The 23,199-nt window shown below is 42.6% G+C and overlaps 1 protein-coding gene across 2 annotated transcripts in view; it reads left to right on the top strand.

Annotated features, from left to right (window-relative positions):
- Nucleotides 1-23,199, top strand: part of col4a6 (collagen, type IV, alpha 6) — a 116,292-nt gene that overhangs the window by 71,608 nt on the left and 21,485 nt on the right. For both annotated transcript variants that reach the window (XM_084344015.1, XM_084344016.1), the window contains exons 5-17: nt 14,686-14,820; nt 14,908-14,952; nt 15,051-15,179; nt 15,281-15,343; nt 15,809-15,844; nt 16,011-16,073; nt 16,444-16,479; nt 16,615-16,656; nt 20,848-20,937; nt 22,393-22,446; nt 22,617-22,679; nt 22,804-22,848; nt 23,063-23,116. In XM_084344015.1, the coding sequence (XP_084200141.1) occupies nt 14,686-14,820; nt 14,908-14,952; nt 15,051-15,179; nt 15,281-15,343; nt 15,809-15,844; nt 16,011-16,073; nt 16,444-16,479; nt 16,615-16,656; nt 20,848-20,937; nt 22,393-22,446; nt 22,617-22,679; nt 22,804-22,848; nt 23,063-23,116 (855 nt within the window). The remainder of the gene's footprint in view (nt 1-14,685; nt 14,821-14,907; nt 14,953-15,050; nt 15,180-15,280; nt 15,344-15,808; nt 15,845-16,010; nt 16,074-16,443; nt 16,480-16,614; nt 16,657-20,847; nt 20,938-22,392; nt 22,447-22,616; nt 22,680-22,803; nt 22,849-23,062; nt 23,117-23,199) is intronic.

Genomic DNA, 23,199 nt, shown 5'->3' on the forward strand with positions numbered 1-23,199 from the left:
ACACCCAGGTACCTGTAGGTAAATGATACAGCTCAGGCAGGTAAAAGCACCTACCTCTGTACAGGCCTTCTGCTCGGGCCTAAATGACACTGTATTAACCACTTCACCTGTTATTGTTGGGAGACGTTTAGGGTGCTTATTTGTCTCTTTTCAGTTTTACTTTTGTACTCGCAGGTCAGGGAGGTCAGGTGTGTCCTCCATCATAGCTGTTAACAGGTGGAGAGGAGGTTAGCTGTGTGTTTGGGCTGGAAGGTTTCCCTTTTTTGCAATATTTAAGAAAAAAAGTCTTCTTGTGGGGTGTTTTGTCTTGAGACCTGGAGATATTTCCAGCTGTTATTTTGCTGTCAAACTGGGTGTTTTTTAGGAGACCTGCAAACATATCCGGCCATTTTTGTGGTGACTTAATCGTGTGTTTTCTCTTGAGATCTGGGGATATTTCCAGTGGTTTTAACCTGGTGTTTTCTAGGAGACCTCGAGATATTCAGAGCTGTTTTTGTGGTGACTAAAAGTCAGCTGTTTCTCACGGGAAGTCGAATCATCTCCATCGGTGATCGTGGCGACAAAAACACACTTTTTAAGACAAACTGTGATGTTTCCCGAAACCTAACCGTGTTTTTTGTGCCTAAACCTAAGCAGAGCATAAGCACAGCGTTGTGAGGAGAGAAATAGAAGATTCAACCAAAACAAATGTAAAGTTGCAACATGAAGACAGTTATAATCTGTGGTTTTGCAGAAATTGACTTATTTATGCTGACGATTCGGTTGTGTATGCACCTACTTTTTAGTTTTTGCATGAAAGAAACAAGAAAGTTGGAGTCCATGGTAGATTATATAACTCCTGAGATGAAAAGTAGAAACATATAAGAGGAGACGCTCCTTTACTGAGCTATACATTCTCCTGTAAATGTATCTTGGCTTGCTTAGTTTGTTTTGGACCAGAATCAATCGCTCGTCTCGGTTGTTCTGATACGACTTCGTGTTTGTGTGGGCTGGATTTATGTGTGTTAGACCACATAGGAGCCGTGCCTGCAGGAGACTTTGGCACCTTTCACTCGAACGATGAACAACAGCTGTAATGAGATGGAATCAAAACCCGGCTGACGTCTGACAGACAGACGGGGTGTAAATGTTGTCATGTTTGAGTTTAGTGATGTTGTGTTGATCCCTGAGGGGGAACCGCCTGTCAGAGCACAGGGTCAGTCATAAAGCAGAACAAATGATACAGCAGGGTTTATCACAAGTTCATCTCTTAAAGGAATCAGTCATGGTATTTGATAGACAAATAAACAGTGCAGCATGTGCTACAGCATGTAGCACATGCACTCTGCACTCTGTTTCTGCACAGATATATGACTCAGATGTGGAAAAAGTCGAATCCAGCGAGTGAAAAATGAAAATTTTTATAGTGTTAAAGTTATTTCTGTTTACTTGGGAGAGTATAGTATTAAGTTTATGACCTATTTCGATTTGCATTTGACTGTTTTTTTGTATAAGTTAAAATTTTGCTGTACTGTCTGATTTTTATTTATTAATAATACTGAAAAACACAGCAACTATTTAAAGTTAAAGGAATAGTTTGACATTTTCTGGAAATACGCTCATTTTCTTTGTTTTTCCCGCCAAGAGTTAGAGTTAGCAGGTTCAAAATGTAGCTGGTTAGCTTAGCTTAGCATTACGGCTGGAGCCAGGGGGAAACAGCTAGCCTGGCTCTGTCTAAAGGTGACAAAAACTCTCTAATTAACCCCTTTTGTTTGTTAAATCAGTACAAAAACCTGCTCAGACAGTGACTTCCTGCCGTGTTTGAAGTCTTTATGCTAAGCTAAGCTAATATATACATATATATATACAGTACACACACAAGTGTGGTATCAATCTTCTCATCTAACTTGTGGCAAGAAGCCCAATGAGACCACTTCCCAAAACGGTGGACTATTTCTTTAACGAGCCAATAATAATGATAATAACAACAATCAGAGGCAGACAGACGTAATACATGAGTCTTGGAAGGAATCTACATATTTCCATTGTTACTGTTTGCCCTGTGCAGATGTTTTGGCTCATACTTACCAACATCTGTGCCAAAACCTCTGAAGGGCATTGCACACACAGTGGATCATTGTTGCTAGTTAAAGAGGAGGAGGGCTGGACGGACGTGTCGAGGCACAAAAATATGTAGCGAGGCATGAAAACAAACATCCGGTTATAATGTGGAGGGAGGAACACACCTCCTGACGATCGAGGGGATTTAATCACCGTGTCGGATAGATGTGGAGGATTGATCGGCCTCTTAAATCCATTGCTAATGCCTGAGTAAGCCCCTGCTCCCCTGGGTGATAAACCCCAACGCAAACACCGCAAAGACACAATCCAGACGTGCAGCGAGTTGGTTTCATTAGTTATCGCCGACGGCCTTCAGTTTTAGAGAAAATACGGTGTTTGAAAGCTCACATGTTGGACTCTCCTGGCTTTAATATCTGTGTCATACTGGATCCATTAGGTCCAATAACATCCGCTCCTGTTGGGTAAACCTCCAGGGGTCAGAGGTCGGCCCTAGGGATGACAGGATGGTTTGTGTGTGTGTGTGTTTGAGCAGTCAACACACTGAAGCTTTTCAAGTTGCGGAGAGGTCAGGGAGGATGTGCTTTATTTAATTTTGCCGGACCTCCATGTGTGTCAATCAGAACCAGAGAGACAGCGAGAGGACTTCCTGATTTAGTTAAGACGCCAGCGGGGATGGGTTAATGTTTTCTGTGTCCCGCTGGAGCAAAGTTTCTCACCCAATCACGACTCAACGACTTCAATGTGTGGATTAAAGATGTTATTAGTCAAGGAGAGTGAAGAAAGTAAGGGAAGCTCAACCCAAATATATTCACTTTACTATAAAATAAATCAGAAAAACCTCCAAATCCTCAAATTTGAGAAGCTGAAAATGAAAAATAAAAGCGAAATTGTTCTCTAATCAATCAGTGTGATAACAGAAGAAACGCTGTGATTGGCTGAAAGCAGGAAGAAGCAACACAACAAACAGTCTCTCACAGACAACAAAGGGGGAGTGAGGGATAAAGGATGAATAGGGAGGGAAAGAGAGAGTGCGGCAGCCTCCCCCCTTTAAAACACGATGAGGGTAAAGTGATAGTGGATGTGTGTCTCGGTGGGATGGGAAGATAAGAGGAGGAGGGATGAAGCCCCTCTGCGGGGCCTCTCGATGAAAGACTGCGTCTCTCCATCCCTTGAATTCCTTCGCTTTAATCCTGAAGCAGGTAGAGAGGAAGGAGAGAGAGAGAGAGAGAGAGAGAGAGAGGTTAGCAGAAGTACTTTAATGTCAAAGAAGACGAGAGAGAGACGGTAGAAGAGAAGGGAAACAAAATATAGACGACTTAATGTGGGCGATGCATCGGAGGCAAAGATGGAAATAAAGTAACAGAAGAGGAAAATGAGATGAAACAGAAGGATGTAGTAGAGTTAGTCCGATATATAAACAGTCAAATATCAGACCAGACTGCTGTTACCAAATAAAACATAATAAGAGGCCATGAATGAAAGTGTAGCAGCAACGCAGTCCATCAGGACAACTGTGACCCATCATGCTCTTTACGTCTATTGTGAGAGAATTACATCTAAATAACTCTAAAACGCCGTCTGCACCGAGAACGACAACTGTAAAGATAAAAGTATGTGAACATCCTCAAAAAATGGACGTCTATTTGTAGTTGCAGTAATTAAACCGCTACAGTTTTCCATCACATGCAGCCGGGGTCCTCTTTTATTTTTTCCTGCCCCTGAACCCCCCCCGACAGTCTGAGTCCACCTCCACGACAACACCACCATGTCGCTGTCATCTCTCTGGAGTCTCAGAGGGTTGAAACAGCCCTTTAAAATATGTAAAGAAAGGCACAGGTATATAATCAGATGGAAAGGACGTATATATGTCAAACACACACACACACACACACTCACAGGCTCAGATTGCACTCAGATAATCAGAGTTGGCTGCAGTTCGACCCTGAGACGAGCCTGAATGACGACTTTGATCTTTTCTGTCTCTTTACTTTATCTTTCAATATATCTGCAACCTCTCCCTCTCTTTCTCTCTCTCTCTCTCTCTCTCGTTCGAGTTTCGCTGACTGAGCGCTTGTTAGTCTGTTAGTGTATTTTAGGCCGTTATATGTGTGTGGTTACTGTCATGTTTCCGTGTGTGTGTGTGTGTGTGTGTGTGTGTGTGTGTGTGTGTGTGTGTGTGTGTGCCTAATGTACAGGATGGTCTTATCACACACTCCTGGGCCCCTGTATGGCATTTTATCTGCAGGCTCATCCTCCTACAGAGGCAGGAGTCTAAAAACGGTGGTGGTCGTCTTTGTTTAGGCTTCATCTTAGCACGCACACACACACACACACACACACACACACACGCATACATACACAGAGACGTATAAGATGGCGGTATAGCAGCCATTTTGCCTCCCCTTTGTCCAAAATGTCTCGACTAACAAAAAAGCATCTCCTTGTCTTTCAGCCTGAAGTGATGGAAGGATAGGATTTAGCTTTGAACACACACACACACACACACACACACACACAGAGACACACACACACACACCTGACACTCACAGCCCTCTCATCCACTCACCAGACACCAAGTTTAGTCTAGGAAAGGTCAAAGGTCACAGCCAGCACAAAGGCCAGGGTAGACCAGAAGGTCAAGGTATGTGTGTGTGTGTGTGTGTGTGTGTGTGTGTGTGTGTGTGTGTGTGTGTGTGTGTGTGTGTTGAACAGTCCTCGAGCTGCTCTCAGACACACACACACTCTTTATCCTTTATTTCCGTCCGTCCTCTCTCGTCACTCTCACCTGTTTGTCTCTCCGATGACTTTGAATCTCGTAACTTTATTAAACAAAGGCTGAAGAACAAAGACAGAAAAGCAAAGAAGGAAGCTGAAGCTTCACTTCATCAGGATGTTTCCTGATTAGTTATTGAATTATAAACTAGAGCATGTTGAAGATGTGCATCAGAGACCTGCTGCTGCGTCCTCTCAGTTTTCAGTGCACACTACTGCCCTCACATGGCTGCTGGGGGAACTACAGCGGGCTGAATGTGTCACTAAAACATATTTGATGCTGTTTTAATCTAAGAAACAAACATTTATTTGAACACTTTAAAGTTATAAAATAATGATATTCCTCCTTAATATTGTGGAGTGGAAGTGAAAAGTGTGAGATGCCTCATGAGCAGCAGCAGACTGTAACTAAGTACATTTACTCAAGTACTGTGCTTCAGTTCAATTTTGAGACACTTGTACTTGAGTATTAGCATTTTCTGCTACGTCATACCTCCACTGCAGGACGTTTAGGAGGCTGGTTACCATTTACAGACTGTGTGATGCATCACATTTTTAGATTAATTTGTTTTTTCAGCGATCCGATTCATTTTTATTTTTATTTTTTTCATTGAAGGGATCGTACAAGTCAGTTTACATTTTATAATTTAACACAGCTCCCCTCACCCACGCTCCCTGAACACACCTTGAAGATGTTGCTACATACTGACAGTGTAATAAGGGGCAATTACGTGCAGTATTAAGTTTTATATACATTATATGAGATTATACGTGCATTATGGAAGATTTGCGTTGAGTGACAAGTTATTATTATTATTATATTAAAGCATAACAGTATAATATGAATTATTTAGCAGTTTTGAGGTACTTTTACTTTGAAGTTTGGCAGGATGTTTAAGAAAAGTACCTGTAAGTTACATTTTTGTGTGATTTTAGGCGTTACGTTCTTGCTCGTCTAATTAAGACGACTTAATAACGGTATTTAAGAAAAGAAAAGAAAGATTTAGTACGAAAGTCTCATTGGCTTCACCTCTCTGATGTCTTACACACACTTACACAAAACGCAGGAATGCACAGACGTGATTATTAAAACTTTTATAGGCTCTTGTGATTTGATTCGAAGATGACACACCGTTATTTATGATATTTCCACACACGTACACAAATCCAGAGTCGTGTCATTTATGGCTTTTTGATAGCTGCCCCTCCCTGCTCGTTACTGAAGCACGCGGTTAAACGTGTAGAGACTCTCATCACCTCCAAACAAAAAGCGAGAGTGGTTTAAGCTCCTATATGTGCTGTTTTATCCAACAAACGTCACCTGCAGGTCGAGCGGGCGTCAGATGGTATCAGGCGGGAGTACAGCTTCCTCTGCTGTGTCTCTGGACTCTTGTTTTGAAGGAGCAGATAAGTGGAGGAGAAGAGTCCCACGCTGCTGATGCACACACACACACACACACACACACACACACACACACACACACACAGTGATACAGAAAATATGCACATTAGCAGAGCATTAACGAACTGTGCAGGAATCCCGATCCCTACCTAACTAAACACAGCTGGATCGAGCTCGTCTTCACACACTTCACTTCTTTTTGTCAGCGCCGGCGGGAAAACACGACCGCGTCTCTTCATCCGTTATAAACAAAGAGGGGTGACCCTGAAAGGAAACCGCGTAGTTTCTTTTTACATTCCTGATGAATGGAGTCTGAAACATGTCGTGTTTGTTTGCCATCTTTCACATTCTCGTCTGGCGCTGCTGTCAACAGCCTGAAGTGTTGTTTGTCGGTCCGGGTTTGACTCGGATGAGCTTCTGAGATGTTTCTGAGCCAACACTTAAGCAAAAGTCTGAAGCGAAAGTAAAACTTGAGCTCAGAACTAATGCGAGGCAAATTTTAGATGTAGGGTTAACAACTGAGACAGTGTCGGTGTGTGTTTCCATCCACCTGTTTTTATCCACATGTTCAATTTAGCTTTAAAAACCTGGAATTGGGAATAAAGTCATAAAATTGTGTTGCACGGGGTCGTGTTGTATCGTCCGTCCACCCCACAGTACGACAAATCTCCGCTCGGACTCAAGGAGGAACTCGCTGTAACCAAAAAAGACCACGAGTGTTTGGCCATTACTCAACAATTCATATGATGATTATGACACAATTTTACACAAATGTCTAATCGGATAAAACAATGAAGTGTTGACATTTTATATCCAAAAGGTCGAAGGTCAACTTCACCGTCACATCATAATATAAGAGCAGTTTGACAGGTGCGTAGATGCATATAACTGTGAGACAGTATTTCTAGTTTCCATCAAGATTCATGCATAACTCCGGGAGAAATCAACCAAAAATCTCGCAAAGTTAAAGAAAGTGATCTGGATCTAACCTTTTATTTATAAGAAACTAGAACCAACCATCTTTTCAGCAGTTTTGGTTGTAATCCTGCTGACAAACCAACGAACAGACACAAGTGAAGAAATCTAACTATTGCACGGGTTATTGCACTTCTGTGAAGTCAGTTTTGCACAGTTAAGATATAAATCATGCCGTCATGGCTGCTGACAGAGATCAAATAAGCCCGAGGGTCTTATATTGTATCGAGCGGGTCAACCCGATCGTTTCATACTGATAACTCGTGCCTCAAACCTAAAGATACCGACGTATGTTCCCACATGTTCCCCTCTTTTGTCCTTAACGATATACTGTGATTCATTCACTGCTCTCCCCTCAGCCCCTATAGATCTTTATGCTCCACTCGGGACGCCTCTTTCACCACTCTCTATCTCTTAACGCTCCTGCCGCTATCTTGATGGTTCCTCCCCAAAACACACATCTGAAGCTCAAACTCCAGATGATATCTTAAACACAGGGCGTAACTCGCGTCTCGTTTCCTCGACAAAGGGCCGCTTTCATCCCTAATTTTTTTTTTACTTCAGGTAGTCTTGATGATGTTGCAGCATCACCGAGACTCAACTCATAACTGAGCGTCGTGATTGATTTTTAAAGCCGTTACCAAACATCTCCATCCACATTGCCTCAGCAGTCACATCCGTACATCGGTTTTTAAAGGTCTTAAAGGTTTGAACGTGCCAATTACATCTGCTGTTTGTGCTCAGAGGTTGTCGTCACCTCAGGCTAATTTAGCTTCAGCCTCAATTACGCCATTTAGTTAAAGTGGGGTAAAAATTATATTTACGGCTCATGCTGAGCACCTTTAAGTGGGAGATTTCAGTTGTTAAGACTCGTCGTGTTTTGTGTTTAAATAACAAAAAGAACAGAAAGTATCATAGTTTCTTCCTCCTCCTCCTCCTCCTCCTCCTCCTCGCTTCCTGTCCGACAGCTGAGAAAGCTCCAAAGCTTTATGACGTCATCACCGTGGGACGACCGCTAATGGGCTTTTTATTGGAGGCGAAAGCACCTGGATGAAAAGAGAGAACAGGTTGTTTGTTTAATGGCCGCCATCAGCGCAAACAGATGAGTCGCAGGTGGAGAGGAGGGGTGGGAATCAGTCGTGAAGGCAGAGAAAAGTCTGAGGAGGAGAAGAAAAGACTGCTGGGGTATTCAACATGTGAATTATCTGTCTTCTAATTGATTTATATTTAATGGCAGTTTAACAAGAAATGTCCTCATATGTTGTTGCTCTGTGTTTGGGAGCTCGTGGGGAACAAATCCTCTCGTGAAACAAGAAACTTGACAGAGAAGGAAGGGTCGTCACTGAATCTGAGCTGAGCAACTGTTAAAACTTTAACAAACAGGAATAAATCGTCGTCGTAAATGACTTTAAAATCTTAAAGTTTTGTTAAAGATGTTAGTTTGCAGAGTGACTTTGACTTTATCAGCCAGAATGAGATTATTCAACAGAGCTACAGGTGTGATTACATCCTTAGCGCCCAGTTGCTGGTTGTTATTTTCTACACTCTCCAAGCATCTGAGAAATTCAATCCCGACTGCCCCGTATGCTCTGTGCTCTATCTCCCCTCCATCTCTGTGTCCTTGGTTGCTGTATCATCACTCATCCCGAGCAGGACAAACATGTCTGAGATAAACGAAGGTGTTTGGGTTCGCGGTCTGATCGCTGGAGGGGATAGGAGGGGGGGGAAAAAGACGACCCAACCTAAACATTCCCATCTAGAGAGGGTTTCCCTCGACCCTCTTGTCTGTGCGTGCCGACGGCTGTGGGAGCTGCCGACTTTTCCGTTAGTGTTTTCACTTCTTGTTTCATCTCTAGCAGCATCAAAAGTCCCGTTCTTTGAGCACACTTTGTAGCCATCGCTGTGCCCTTTTTTCTCTTTTTTTTTTTGGTCGAGAGCGTTTGAGGTTCTGCCGAGTCATGGGTGTGTGTTTGCATGTGGCTCGACCCGTAATTGGGTTATCACACTGCCCCGCTGATTAAACTTGCACCCAAAGACCCAACGTTTGCCAGCGCCCCCCTCTCCCATCAAAGTCCCCCAGTGAGCATGCGGTGTGACAGCTAAAATCTTCCCCCTAGCACACTCGCCGCTCAAAACAATGCGTCCCGATAAATCCTCAGAGGGCCCGAGGCTGTGTGCGTTCGTGTTTGCGTGCGCGTGCGTTCACGGACGACACACACACACACCGGTTTTCACACGCATGGCGGCTAGAATCTGTCTGTCCAAGCACTCTCCTCTATCAGGAAGTGAGGTAGGCCCGATGGGAGCAGTAAGTCCAGAGAGCTTAGCGACCCAGAATAGGCTCCATTGTGCCCTTTGTGCTGGAGGGGATTTGGGCCTACAAACTGACCAGTCTGCTGGAAGGTGATGAGGATGGAAGGTCTGGAAGAGCCGGGCGGAGACCCGACGGGCTGGCATGAAAACAGACGGGGATGCCAACTGGCAAGGGTGTCGGGGACTCGGGGAGACGCTGGCTGCTGGATAGACTGATCTCTGATAAAATTTGTCTCCATGTTTATAAAAAGCAAAGTACATTATTAGTTTAATGTGTGCGGACCAGATGTGAACCACTTTGAATAATAAATCCCAATTTTAATCCCCCATGACCAAATATTCGGCCCACTCGCCAGAATAAAAACTCAAATCAGGCAGCTGCTGAGCAAGAGACCACGGGACGAGACCGCTGTTCGTGTCCTGCTTCGGCCCGATAAAAGTGGGTGCATGTAGTGACAGTTGGGGTGTTGTGTAGCCATGTTTGCAGCGACAAAACTGTGTATTTTAACAAGACGTCACAACATCTTATGGTGGTCTTTTCCAGTCCAGATGTCAGATGGTCTCTGAGCGAGAGACCACTGTTTGAGACCACCGTTCTCGTCCCTTTTCAACTGGTTTAAGTGACCGCCGGGAGATTGTGCAGCCATCTTTGCAGTAACAAAGGCAGGTATTTTTCACAAGATGTAGGGACATTTTTTAGCTGTCTTGTCCAGCCAAGATACGAGACAGCCACCAAGCGAGAGACCACTGCTAGCTGTCTTTTCCAGCCTTGGTTTCGAGACGGTTGTCAAGAGAGACCACTGTTCAAGACCACCGTTCACGTCCTGTTTCAGCCGATACGAGTGGTTAATTTTAGTGACAGTTGGGGTGTTGTGCATGTTTGCTGAGCGAGAGACCACTGTTTGAGACCAACGTTTGTCGATGCAAGACAGCTGTTGAGCGAGAGACCACTGTTTCCCTCCCGTTTCAACCAATAAACGTGGATCATTTTAGTGATTCATTTAGTCATTTTAGTCTGCAACGCAACTGCAGCAACGAAGCTGGGTATTTGTTTTACAAGACATCAGGGACAGTTTCTAGCCACCTTTTCTAGCCAAGCTGCAAGACAAGAGACCGCTGTTCGAGAGCTTCGTTAGCGTTCCATTTTAACCGATAAAAGTGGGTAATTTTAGTGCCTGTCAGGACATCGTGCAGCCATCTTTGCAGCAATAAATCCAGGTATTTTAAACAAGACGCCACAGCATTTTCTAGCCGTCTTTTTCAGCCGAAAAATGCAAGATGGTTGCCGAGCGAGAGACCATTGTTTGCATCCCGTTTCAACCTATAAAAGTGGGCCATAAGTGAGCCATTTCTGAAGCAGCGAAACTGGGTATTTGTTACCAGACAGCACAACATTTTCTAGCTGTCTTTTCCAACAAAGATATGGGATGGTTGCCGAGCAAGAGACCGCTGTTTGCGTCCCGTTTAAACCAATAAAAGTTTTAGTGAATGCCAGGACATCATGCAGCAACAAAACAGTATATTTTAACAAGATGTTGGGGCATTTTCTAGTCATCTTTCAGCCGAGACACGAGACGGCTACCAAGTGAGAGACCACTTTGTTTTGGGATGATTCTGCCTCCTAGTGGCCAAAAAGTATGAATGCTGCATTAGCAGAGATAAAAGCATGAGTTATACTTTCCATAGAGTATATATGTCCTTTTAGGATGTAACGTTGAGCTACTGGAAACTGTTTTAATTAAAAAAGCATTTTATTCTGAGTGTTTTAAATGTGCTTTTGTGGCTCTGACCTACTTTTTTAATCAGTCATTACATACATGGCTCACTGGCATGCAAGGTTCTTACATACAGAGGTCACTGAGGGTTGTTGACCTATTTGGCATCGTACATCGCCATCTAGTGGTCATTTTCAGAGCAGCCTCATGCTCCAATGCAATCTGATGTGCTTCTTTATTGGTTTTCCGTGTTTCCCCCCTTTTTTGCTCCCTTTCATCCCTTCTCTTTTATCTCCCCACTCTTCCTCTGTGATCTTCTCCTCTGCAGACTGCGTTATTTAATTCCATGCCATGTTAGGGAATAAACAGCGGTGGTATAAACCTTTCGGGAAAACCTACCTCACTTCCTACTTTCAAACCCTCAAAGACAGCTGAGCATGAAAGAGGCTCTGAAGATAAGATTTTAGTGGCCTTTTTTATTGTGTTTTATTAGCTTTTTAGCAAATAGGAAAAAGGTAAGAACAACAAAAGCATCATTCAGAGACCGAACTTGTCTTTTCACCTTAAGTTACACTTCACCTCTCACCTTTTTACATAACGCCAGACAGACAAAGCACCCAGCCAAGTCTTTAAAAGCGACTCCTGTGACCTGAAAATAGATACTAGAAAGCCGCCGGAGCCTTTTTGATGAGACGACCTCACAACCTTTTGAAGTATTTCAAGTCGAAGGATAAAATGTGCAAAGACAGGTTAAAGGAAAACAAAAAAGATGCATAAAGTCAGTGAAAAAGAAAGAGTGAGACAAAGAGAAGGCGAGGCGTGAGAGAAAGTGGGACCCCCGCATATTTTCCCCAGGTGAAACCAGGTGTGACCGTGAGTGCGAGCCAGACAGCTCCGGCTGGCTGCCTTTACCTGGCACAGCAGCCCTGTCATTACTGTTTACCTGCCTGCCCCCCGAGGCCACGTGGGCTGGAGGCAGAGCTGCAGACACACAGCGTGGTCAAGGCTAATCCGGGATCATTGTCACTTCAAAAGCCAAGTGCGGTAGAGGAACAGGAACCAATGTCTGAGTGATGTCACAGCTGACACCTGATTTTGGCAAAGAGTAACTTCATGTCGAGTCAAGTTCATTTATGTATTTATGAATCATTAGTTGGTCCTGGTGGGCTTACAGTCTGTGTTACTACTTGTTTATTGCTTCCTCAAACTTACACACAGCCAGTGGATGGTTAGCCTAGCTTAGCCTAGCTTTGAGAGCACATCTAAAGCTAACATGTTATATTCAGTTAGTTTCACAGAGCAAAAACAGAAGTGAAGATATGACTAGTTGTGGTTTACAGGAAGTTACGTGCAGGTGTAGCCTTTATTTCCTGGGCATTGTCGCTGTGAGGTGCTATGCTAAGCTAACAGGCAGCTAACTTTAGCTTCTATAAATACAAGACAGATGTTAAGAGTGGTATCAATCTTCTCATCTAAATCTCTCGTGTACGTTTCTTTGCAGGATCATTTTTTTTAAAAACAAACTATAAATAAATGACCTGGTCGGATGAATTCATGCTGGGTGTCTCGTTCTTTGCCACACAGGACAAAATATAAAGTTTAGACAGTCAGGAGGCATTTATATTTATGTGATTGTCTGTCTTTATGTAAATAGTCCGGATGCTATAAACTCCACCCGCCTGGTGCTCCTGCAGGCTACAACAACATGCTAAAGATTGTTTTCAAACTGGTATTTGACCTTCTCTGATGTTAGATTCTTTTATTTCAGCAGTTAAATGGGTTCATGTCTGCAGGCGGAGCGGTTATATATGAATAGGACCAGGTGTGGAGCAGAGAAGCGCCTTCCTTTTTGCATTACGTGTGTGCGTGGAGCTAATAAAGGGGTGTATGAACCTTTACCGTGCATATAATGAATGGTGTGCAACCTCGGTGCACGTGTGTGCCATAGCTTGTTTGGTCTACAGTGTGCCAATGTAATTATGTGTGCATCCTCCTTGTGATTTGAATTAGGTGACGCAAAGGGCAAAGCTAATGGTATGAATTGATATAAGATGAGGACACGGCTGCACACGTGCACGCATGCGAGCGTTTACACGCATCCCGGCTCTATAAATGTCTCGTAAATGGTAAACGTACATCTGCAGCTCTGGTTTACCTCCCTAGTTAACATCACTGTGTGACGTCTTTATGAATGAATTTACGAGCACATTTCCTCGCTGTGACAATAAAATAAAATTGCTCATAGCCTAATTTTTTTGAAATTACATACATTTATTTAAAAGTAGAAGAAATACCCTCAGTGCATGTTGATAAAATAAGATCTTAGACTCAAGAGGAGTCTGTTTTCTCTCCGAACATCAGTTCCTCTGACTTTTCTTTGACCCGAACGCAGACATCTGTCCGTCTCTCCTCCCTCCATCTGTCTCCTCTGTCACACTGCCTAAATTATCAGCTAATGGCAGGTTGTCAGTGTCTGGAGCTGCGGTGTGAATGTGTTTGTCTTGACTCTTATGAGAGGGATTCCAGCTCTAAATCAGCACAAACCCACCTGCAAACGCTGCTTCTTTGTTTCTCTACCGCCATCGTGTGGTTTGAATTGGTATTACAGTCAGTCACCTGCAGCACCAGATCATTCAAATCAAGATAAAAGCTTTAAAATAATCTATCTCTGTCTACATATCCCCCCAAAAGGTGCATCTTTTTAAAACTTTATCATGAGTAACATTTGAAAGAAACTGCATTTTCTTTCTCCACAGTAGCACTTTTTTCTTCCAGACCACCATCTGAGCACCACATGCAGCTACATGCCCACATAAAGCACCTCACCATCCCTCTGAGATCTGGGATTGTGAGGCACGCTCACGTGTTAACATCCCTCCATGAGAAAAAAAGAAAAAGAAAAGCCACCACAGCTGGGTTTTTTCCGCCCGGACTTGTTCCCGTCTCGTGTAAACACACCCAATCGAATCCAAAACACAAAGACAAAATGGCTTCCCCGGGATTATTTGATTTAAGTGTTTCCCCTCCTCATTGGGTCAGCGATGGGTGTGTGAGGATGTGGGTCAAAAGGAGGGAAATGAAGTCTCTGCATTTGCACTTTGAATCACCTAACAGTCAGCATTTATCTTCAGTGTAATGAGTTACTCATGCCAAGAAATAACCCTTCAACGCTCATTAATGGGCGCACAGATCAGAGCTGAGTTCAGTTGATAACGACGGTTCATTAAAACGTCCTATTGCGTCTATAAATCGGCCAAACTGATTCGTTGGTCAGTCTCTAGTAGTCGGAGAGGATAACGGTTTGGAAAGTTTACCACAAAACGAAAACGTTGCTGTAAACTTCACCCTCCACCTCCACTTTATAAACCAACGACTCATCGATCAAGCAAGAAAATAATCAACAACGAGAGTAAAACAGTAGTTATAATCCCTCCTCTGTTGTTTCAGGGTCGTCCTGGACCTCTGGGTGAGGTCGGTCAGCCCGGACCGGAGGGGCCTCGTGGTGGCGTGGGGCATCCGGGACCTAAAGGAGAGAAAGGCCACGGTGGACTGAAAGGACCATCTGGCCCCAAAGGAGACAAGGCGAGTTAACGGCAAAGCTGCATGTACAAATTCAAACGATGTGGTTATATGATTATAATTAACACTCTGGGTTAATTACCGACACAGGGGCCGATGGGAGTGCCGGGCTTCTCAGGACGTGACGGAGTACCTGTAAGTAAAAACACAAGATAAATGACTTTATGACCTCTCGTGAATTGTTTTGTATTTTATGACAACAAAAATTGATTATACTCTCCTCCTCTCTGCAGGGTCACCCCGGTCAGGAAGGCGGCAGAGGACCACCAGGACATGACGGTTGTAACGGGACCAGAGGAGATCCTGGAGAGCCCGGGTACGGGGGGATAGGTGTAGGTGGACCTGGAGCACCTGGATACTCTGTGAGGACAAACTTTAATTCCTCTCTACGTGTTTTAAGGATGTTTGGATGTAGAGAATATAAAGTTTATTGTCACTGATGGCGTCCTCTCCTCCTCAACAGGGGCCTACCGGGCCGAAGGGTCAGAAAGGAGAACCTCGATACATCTCTAATGACGTCTTCACGGTAACGTCTCACTCACAGATTCAGATCAAATACTTTCTGACAGAGTGAATGAGATAAACTCTTGAACCATAAAGCATAAAACCCTTTAAGGATTTAAGGAAGACCCTAACACATTTTGAACAACGTGCATCAACATATTTAGACATATTTTTATTTTTTATTCTTATTTTTCCATTACTGTCCTGCTGTGTCAAGTCACTGTGGAGCTGTAACGACATTGATATGTTACATGCAGTCATTATCTCTGTGCAGTCCTGCAGTTTGGCCAGCAGGTGGAGCCACAGTAAAACTGAACGCTAACAACACTGTTGTCATTAGTCTGAATCCTGTGTCAGAATATCGTCTGTACTTTGAGGCAGAAATGAACAATGTTTTTTCAAACAGTTTCAAGTTTTCTGTTATTAGAAAAAAAATTTTTTTGATGAATTGTTAATTAATCAGTTTTTCCCTTTTTCCCTCATTCAGAGTTTACCAGGTTTACCAGGACGGGACGGTGCACCTGTAAGATTTTCACTTTTATCTGCTCACTGTGCAACAGCAAATCATATATCATATAAAATGACACAGCTGAGCGATATGAAATGAACGTTAAATGCAAAGTTAGTTAAATGCTTGCTGTCAGATGTATGAAATACAGTATAAAGTATATGTATTTTTTTCTCTGCAGGGTGTCAGAGGTCCTGATGGTCTACCTGGTTTCCCTGGTCAGATTGGCCCTGAAGGATTCCCCGTACGTAAACTAATTCATCTGTTTCTCTTCCTATGACATCATATCCAGCAACTATTTATGTTTAATACATCTCATTTTCACATTCGAGGAGTGAGGAAATGTTTCTCAGTAAATGAGTTGAAAATGCAAGAAAACCTGTTTGATTTACGGAAGCTCAGAGTGGCCAAAAGTCTTTTGGCACAAGGCATTTTATTTTTATTTTCATATAAACAAGTTAGAATGGATTTTAGGTTACGATTTTAAAATGACAAAAAACAACAATTACGATAAAGCAATATTTTGATTGTGATTTAGTTTATTACATCTGAAGCATTTGTGAATATTATTTGTAATTTTGTTGCCGGGTCTGATTCTGTCGTCCCTCTTTTAGGGCCCGCCTGGTCCTCCCGGTCCCCCGGGGCCAATGGTAAGTACAATAACAGAGTACAGTGATGATTATATTATATTATAAGACAGTAAACGGCGGTTATACAGGTTGTCGTCTCAGTTTTGACATTTTCAATGTTTCTTGTTCCTCCGAGTTAACCCTTGTTGTTTTCAGGGGACCCGTAGTGACGGATATCAAGGCGAGAGAGGAGACAAGGTACGCTTTGTTGAATGAAGAGCTCATGTAGAGTCCGTACAGATTAAATCACACACATTTAATGGCTTGCTGATTCTGGCAGTTGTTTCAGAAAACTACATGAAACATCCGAACATAACACATAAACAAAGAGAAGAATCATAGTCCAGTTAGTATTTGATTTTCTAGTTAGTGTTAATTCCCACCTGAGCAATGACGTACAGATGTAATGAAACATAAAAGTGAGACTGAGGATGATTAACCTCCATGATTTCAGCTCAGGTGCAAGTTTGAGACTAGAGAAAGTGTCAAAACCCACAACAACAAACTTTAGATATAAACTTTTGACGTTAATCCTCTTGGGTGAACTCGTCTAATGAATCGTATCATTTAGTTTTTTGTCTTTTCGGGAGTGCGTTAGCTTTGTGTAACATAAAATCAGGCATCAGGAAGTGAAAAAAAATGATGTCTTCGATTCAAAATATGGAATTTTTAGGTGGTTTCTGATTTATTTTAAACATCTTTTCAATAGCTATTTGTTGCGAGCAATCTACTTATGCCTTCTTGCAGTCTTTATGCTAAGCTACGTTTGGCTAACATGCTCTCGACTTATCACTGTAGTACATAATGATATTAAAGTAAATCTTTAAAAGGATGCAGAAGAAACTTTCTTCAGAAACTCTTGGTTAGTGTAAAAAAATGGATCTGATTCTTTCTAATCTGGTTGCAAAAAGAAGTCAGATTCTATATAAGCTTATGAGAAAATGACCCTACGTCTCACTTGATTTATTACCTAAGTAAACAGTTTCCTGATGACTGTATGGTGTCAGTCTCTAGTTTCAAGTCTTCTTCAACACAGCATGATATTCATTTTGTAAATTATGGACCAGGTTAGAGTAAAATAGATGATGAAGAAGGTTGTGATATAGGACGTGGCTACTTTGTGATTGAAGAGTTGCTCTCACCACAGAGTCAGGTTATCCTCCCCGTCTCCACCCTCTCGTCCAAATATGGTCACTTCATGGTCAAAATGATAGTCGACGAACCGATGGGGGTCATCAACATAGCCTTAAAGTTTCCTAAAGAATATTTATTTTTCATTCTGTGAACAAATGATGAAGCGTTAGCAAGGTCGAAAAAAATAAAACTGGTCCAAGTATCCACCCCTGTGGGACACCGTTACGTTAAATCTTGTACCTTTGGAGTTGTGATTTTTACACTTTCTCTTCACATACACATCAGCTACACAGCAGCAGGCTTAGAGTGCTCTAGCTGGGTCCTAGGTGTGTGTTTGTGTGTGCATTTATGTGTGTATGCATGCTTGTAAAATGAATTGGTTGGCCATAATACCGTGCATGTTAAAAATCTGACCGGTGCTGGTTTCTCTGCAACCTGCACTTCTTCTTCCGTCCAACATTAATTTACCCTCCATCCATTCCATCCTTCCCTCCTTAACCCCACCCGTCCCTCCATCCTCTCCACCCTCCACCCTCCTCTCTCCATCCCCACATTGACACGACTACTGAACTGTTTGTTGCACTCTGTATGATAAAAAGATCACATGAACCCTCTACTTGATTCAGTCTGGTTTGTTCTTTCAAAATGATCTGAGCTGCCGCTGAGTCGAGTCACAAACAAACTCGCTCAAAATCACATCTGGATTCAGTGTTTCATTTCAAATCCTGATCTGTTTTTTTAAAGGAACAGTTCACCCAAAATGAATATCAGTCAGTATCTTCTTGACCTCGTGTTGATGGAAAGTTAGGTAAAGTTTCATAGTCCACAAAACATTTCTGGAGCTTCACAACAAAAAAGCGTTGAAGCATTCTCCTACACAACTGAAGTGGATGGAGACTTGTTTTAAAAAATTAAAAAGAACATAAAATGACTCCATACTGCTCATCACATGTAATACAAGCCTTCGTTAGCCCGTTAACCCTCATTAGTTAGTTTCTTAGGACTCCGACTTTCCATCAGCATGAGGGTGAGAACTTTAACACTCAATTTTCATTTTTGAGCGAACTTATCCTTTAAAAAAACTGATTCAAAATCTGCTTCAGTTATTTTTTGTGAGTTGACCAGCGGCATCACACACTTGTTTCCCTCCCTGCTGAATGACAGTTCAGAGATTTTACTTGAGTTTATCTCTGAAATTGGAAAGAAAATAAGATCTTGATGACGCCATGCTTCACCTCAGCCTGACAGTGGTGCATTCAGTGGCTTAAAATATATATATATTTAAAATATATCCTCAAATCAAGAAAATATCCACAATAAAAGAGATCAAACTCATCAAATGTCTGAGCTGTCACTCTGGAGGACGACCTGTGGACTGTAACTGGTGCTGGAATCACTCGCTCCTACTTCTCACGTTGCACCACATCTTCTCTTAATCACATTTTTGGGGCATCTGGTGGTGAACTCTGGGATTCATAGTCCATTTGCCTGCTCTTTAAAACTCCTCAACCCCCCCATCCACCCACCCACTCATCTCATTTTTGAACAATCGCACACGAGTACTAACAGTCCTCACACACTGCATGCATGTTATGCTCAACCAAACCATCGAACACTGAACTCAACACAGATTCCGGGTTGAACTGAATGTGGGAACAGCTGGATTTACTGTTGAGCCTGTTGAGAGACGTTTCTGTGGGATGAAATTTTCCCCTGCGTGGCATTTTTGATTCTGAGCTGTTGGGAAAAACGAGGACTCGAAATTTCATAAAATTGATCAACAAGAAAGTCAAGATAAAGTTTTCCTGAGATCTTTCTCCTGCTTTTCTCTCTTTCTTTCTCCTTTCACTCTGTTTCTTTATCCTTCCTCATGTTTTCCTCGTTGCGTTTATTTACTTATAACTTCTTTTATTTATTTTTGGATTTTAATCTCCTCTATCTATCTATCTATCTATCTATCTATCTGTTAATTAGCTATATTTCCAATTTAACAATCTATCTGTCTTTGCAGACTACATGACCAAAAGTATGTGGACGGATCATGTGGATGCTTTTGATCACTTTCCATCTGAGGCCATGTTGAATGTTTAGCTCAGGGTTTGACAGGAAGTCGTAAAGTATATAAGGATATTTTGGACTAATTCCCGACTGATAATGGATTTTTGGGGGCTGATTTTTATATAGACAGAATATGTACATAAACATCAATTTTTCTGCAATCAAACGACAAGATATGTACGTAACAGAGGTCCATGAGCAGATCCTTCACCTTCAAGTCCTTCACCTTTAAAAGCAAGGCGGCAGATAAAAAAGGCAAACATAAAAAGAGTAAATGTGAATAAAAAAGGACATAAAGGCGAGACTAAACATGTGGGTCCTACTTGAGATAAAGGTGTCTGAATAGTGTCTATAGATATTAAACACAAATAATGATAATATCCTAATAGTCCACTGATTTAGAAGTGTACTCCTCTATAACATTGTCAGACATGATGGATTGTTTTGGATAAAAATCGATGCAGTCACACCACATTTATTGGAAGGCCTGTCGATGAAATAGCAGTCTTTCACAGTCATTATTTGATAAGGAACTAAGAGAAAGTTTGCTGCAATCCATTATTAAATATTCCCCAGAGATTCTGTGACTGGGCAAGTATGTGGTCTTGGTAGACTTTACTGGAAGATATAGTTGCGTATCATCTGCGTAGCAATATAATTAAATGTTGTGTCTCTGTATAATGGGGCCAAGTGGGAGTATATTAAGTGAATAAATTACAAAGAAGGATGATAGTCAAGTAACTTGATGTTACTTGATGATAGTCAAGTAACAACGAAACCAATTGAGGCAATTTTTCAGATTTCTCGCAGCTCCTTTTGGAGCCACGAAAAACCTTAATACTGCTGTTACTCACGTATGCAGTAGCACAAACCCCAACCTAAAAAGTCTCCTTAAGTTTTGAGTCTACAGTGAGGAAGGGGAGGCTGTTGGAGCTGCTAATTTATGTCAAAGGTGTTGGATGTTAAGCGATGTCATATGAGAGTTATATCCAGGTGTCCACATACTTTTGGTGATGTAGTCCATCTTTCTATCTGCTCTCTACTTCTTCGTCCTTGCCCCTCCATACATCCATTACTTCCCCTTCCCTTTCTCTTCTTTACCTCTCTGACCTCCTTCCTCTTCCTATTTCCCCTCCACCCCCTTCCACGAATCCTCCTGATTGGCTAACGGTGTGTTGTATGTATCTCGGACTCCAGGGCGACGTGGGTCTTCCCGGACCCAGTGGTACTCCCGGCGACGGGTCACTAAGAAGCGAACAAACTCTCACTATCTACAAAGGAGATAAGGTAACACGGCAAGGGAAGGCTAGGAGCAGAAGATGTCTTCACAACACACACACACACACACACACAAATGGATGTGGTGGGGTTTCGCCATAAAAGTGGTAAAAAGAAGGTGAATAACGCAGCAGGCGGCTAACGAGGAAGAGGAGCAGTGATTGCAGCAAACTTTACAGCCGTGGAGGGGAGGACGTGTTGGTGCAGAGGTGAGGAGTTGGAGGAGGTGAAGGGGGTGGAGGAGAGGTTGGTCCAACTGAGGATCAGTCCAGCATCTTTTTCCTGCCACTGTGGAGTTTGTTATGCAGAAGTGAAGTGCTGCTCAATTTCATCACATGTATCCTTTAACTAAAGGTCAACAAACAACCACATCTGGTGACCTTCCTCCGGAGATGGAGTTGCTCAGTTGTCAACATGCAATCTGAGAAAATTCAGGCCAAAAGATGCAGTTTAGAGCTTTTGAAGATATAACGTTAAATAGCCGACTTTTATCATTAGTATCTAATTAGGAGATTCTTGGACAAAAGTTTAAAATCTAAAGAAACTAACCTGATACTACGGTATGACCATCCGCTCACCATCACCCCCGACATGTCCTCACTCCTCTGCTCACTCTGTGCACAACATCCCCTCCAGAGGCCTCATCCACCGGTCGGTCCCCCATAAACGCCCCAAACCTCTGTGCCCTCATCTTGCCGCCTTCTCCCCGTCGCCACGCTGACCAGTGTAAACAGCTCTCTCTATCCTTGGTTACGGCATCCAGGGCGACGTGGGCTTGCCCGGCGACCCCGGCCAGCCAATGATCAATGGCGTTGTGGAGTTTGTGGGTTTTCCCAAAGGAGACAAAGGAATGCAGGTTTGTTGCAACTGTTCTCAAGAGTCGACACTTCAGACGGATCCAGATACAGACATGAGTCACTGAAACACCTACTGTAGAGTTTAGAGTTTGTTGAACTGTCTTTATAGAAACATTTCTGAGGTTACTCCAAATCTCAGATACATGACAGTCTTCTTACCTTTCATCTGTGACGACTACAGTTTAGTTTAGCTCTGTGTCAGTTCTCAGAGTGGAAAAAGCCCACTGTGAACATCAGAGGTAGCTTTCCCTAACCCCCTTGTTGCTAACCATCGAGATGAAAATAATCCAAATCATCCACCCTGGATTCTTCAGCGTTCCAAGCCCAACACAGTGCATCCTCTCTGGGGGTTTGAACGGCTCTGTGGCTTCAATGGGAACTAAGAATCTGTTTCAAAATCACCCTTGAACTAGCTTTTTCTTGTTGTTGTGTTTGTTTGGAGTGAGATTTTACTGTTTGCATGGACTTTCAAAGGTGAGTTTAGATACAAAGAACGTGCCACACGCAATCTTTTCACTGGATACTCGAAATATTACTCAGAATTTAATTTTCTAAATCCTAAACGCTGCAGAAGTTCACCTTTGTTTTCCCTCCGTCTTTCTCAAAGGGCGAACCTGGTCCAAAAGGAATCAGAGGATTCACCGGCGCTCCTGGTCGACCCGTAAGTATATTTTTTCCAAAACAAATACTTTTCATTGACATTTCTATCAAATAATTAGAAATGCTGATGATTGTGATTTAGGAGTATCATACCAAACATGTGAAAAGGTCAATAAGAGAAAATTCTGGCTACAGAACTCAACTAAGGTAATTTTCTTTACTTGTTTTCAGGGACCTTTCGGCTATCGTGGTGAATATGGAGAGAAAGGCATCCCTGGATACCCCGGGGCCAGAGTAAGAGCTAACAGCTGACATACATTAAAGACGAAGTAGTTCTTCCTCGGGAATCAAATGTGTCTCTCACTTTTCCTTTCCTTCTTCCTCTGTGGTTGATGTCTTCTTTGATTCCACCAAACAGGGTCCTCCTGGTTTTAACGGGCCTCCTGGAGTTCTAGGACAACCGGTAGGCCTTTATAATACTGTTCCTACAGTCGAAATTAATTTGATTCTGAGGTACTAATAAAAAACAGTTATTATAGTATCAGCATCCGACTCTTGTCGCAAAAATAATCTATTATAAGTCATAAATCCTCCATTCAGTGCTCTTAATAATGAAGCATTTATTTATTAGGAGGAAATCTGTGCAGTGAATTAAACCAGTTTTGTTTCCGTCACAGGGATTCAGAGGCGACTCAGGTTTCGCCGGACAACCAGGATACATAGGACCCAAGGTAAAATGACTGCTGACGTAGAGTTTCACACTAATCAAGTGTTTTGCTGTGTCCCAATTACATACTGCATACTAACTGCATAC

Source organism: Pagrus pagrus (assembly GCF_965226575.1).
Source record: "Pagrus pagrus genome assembly, chromosome: 22".
In the NCBI taxonomy this organism is placed as follows: Eukaryota; Metazoa; Chordata; class Actinopteri; order Spariformes; family Sparidae; genus Pagrus; species Pagrus pagrus.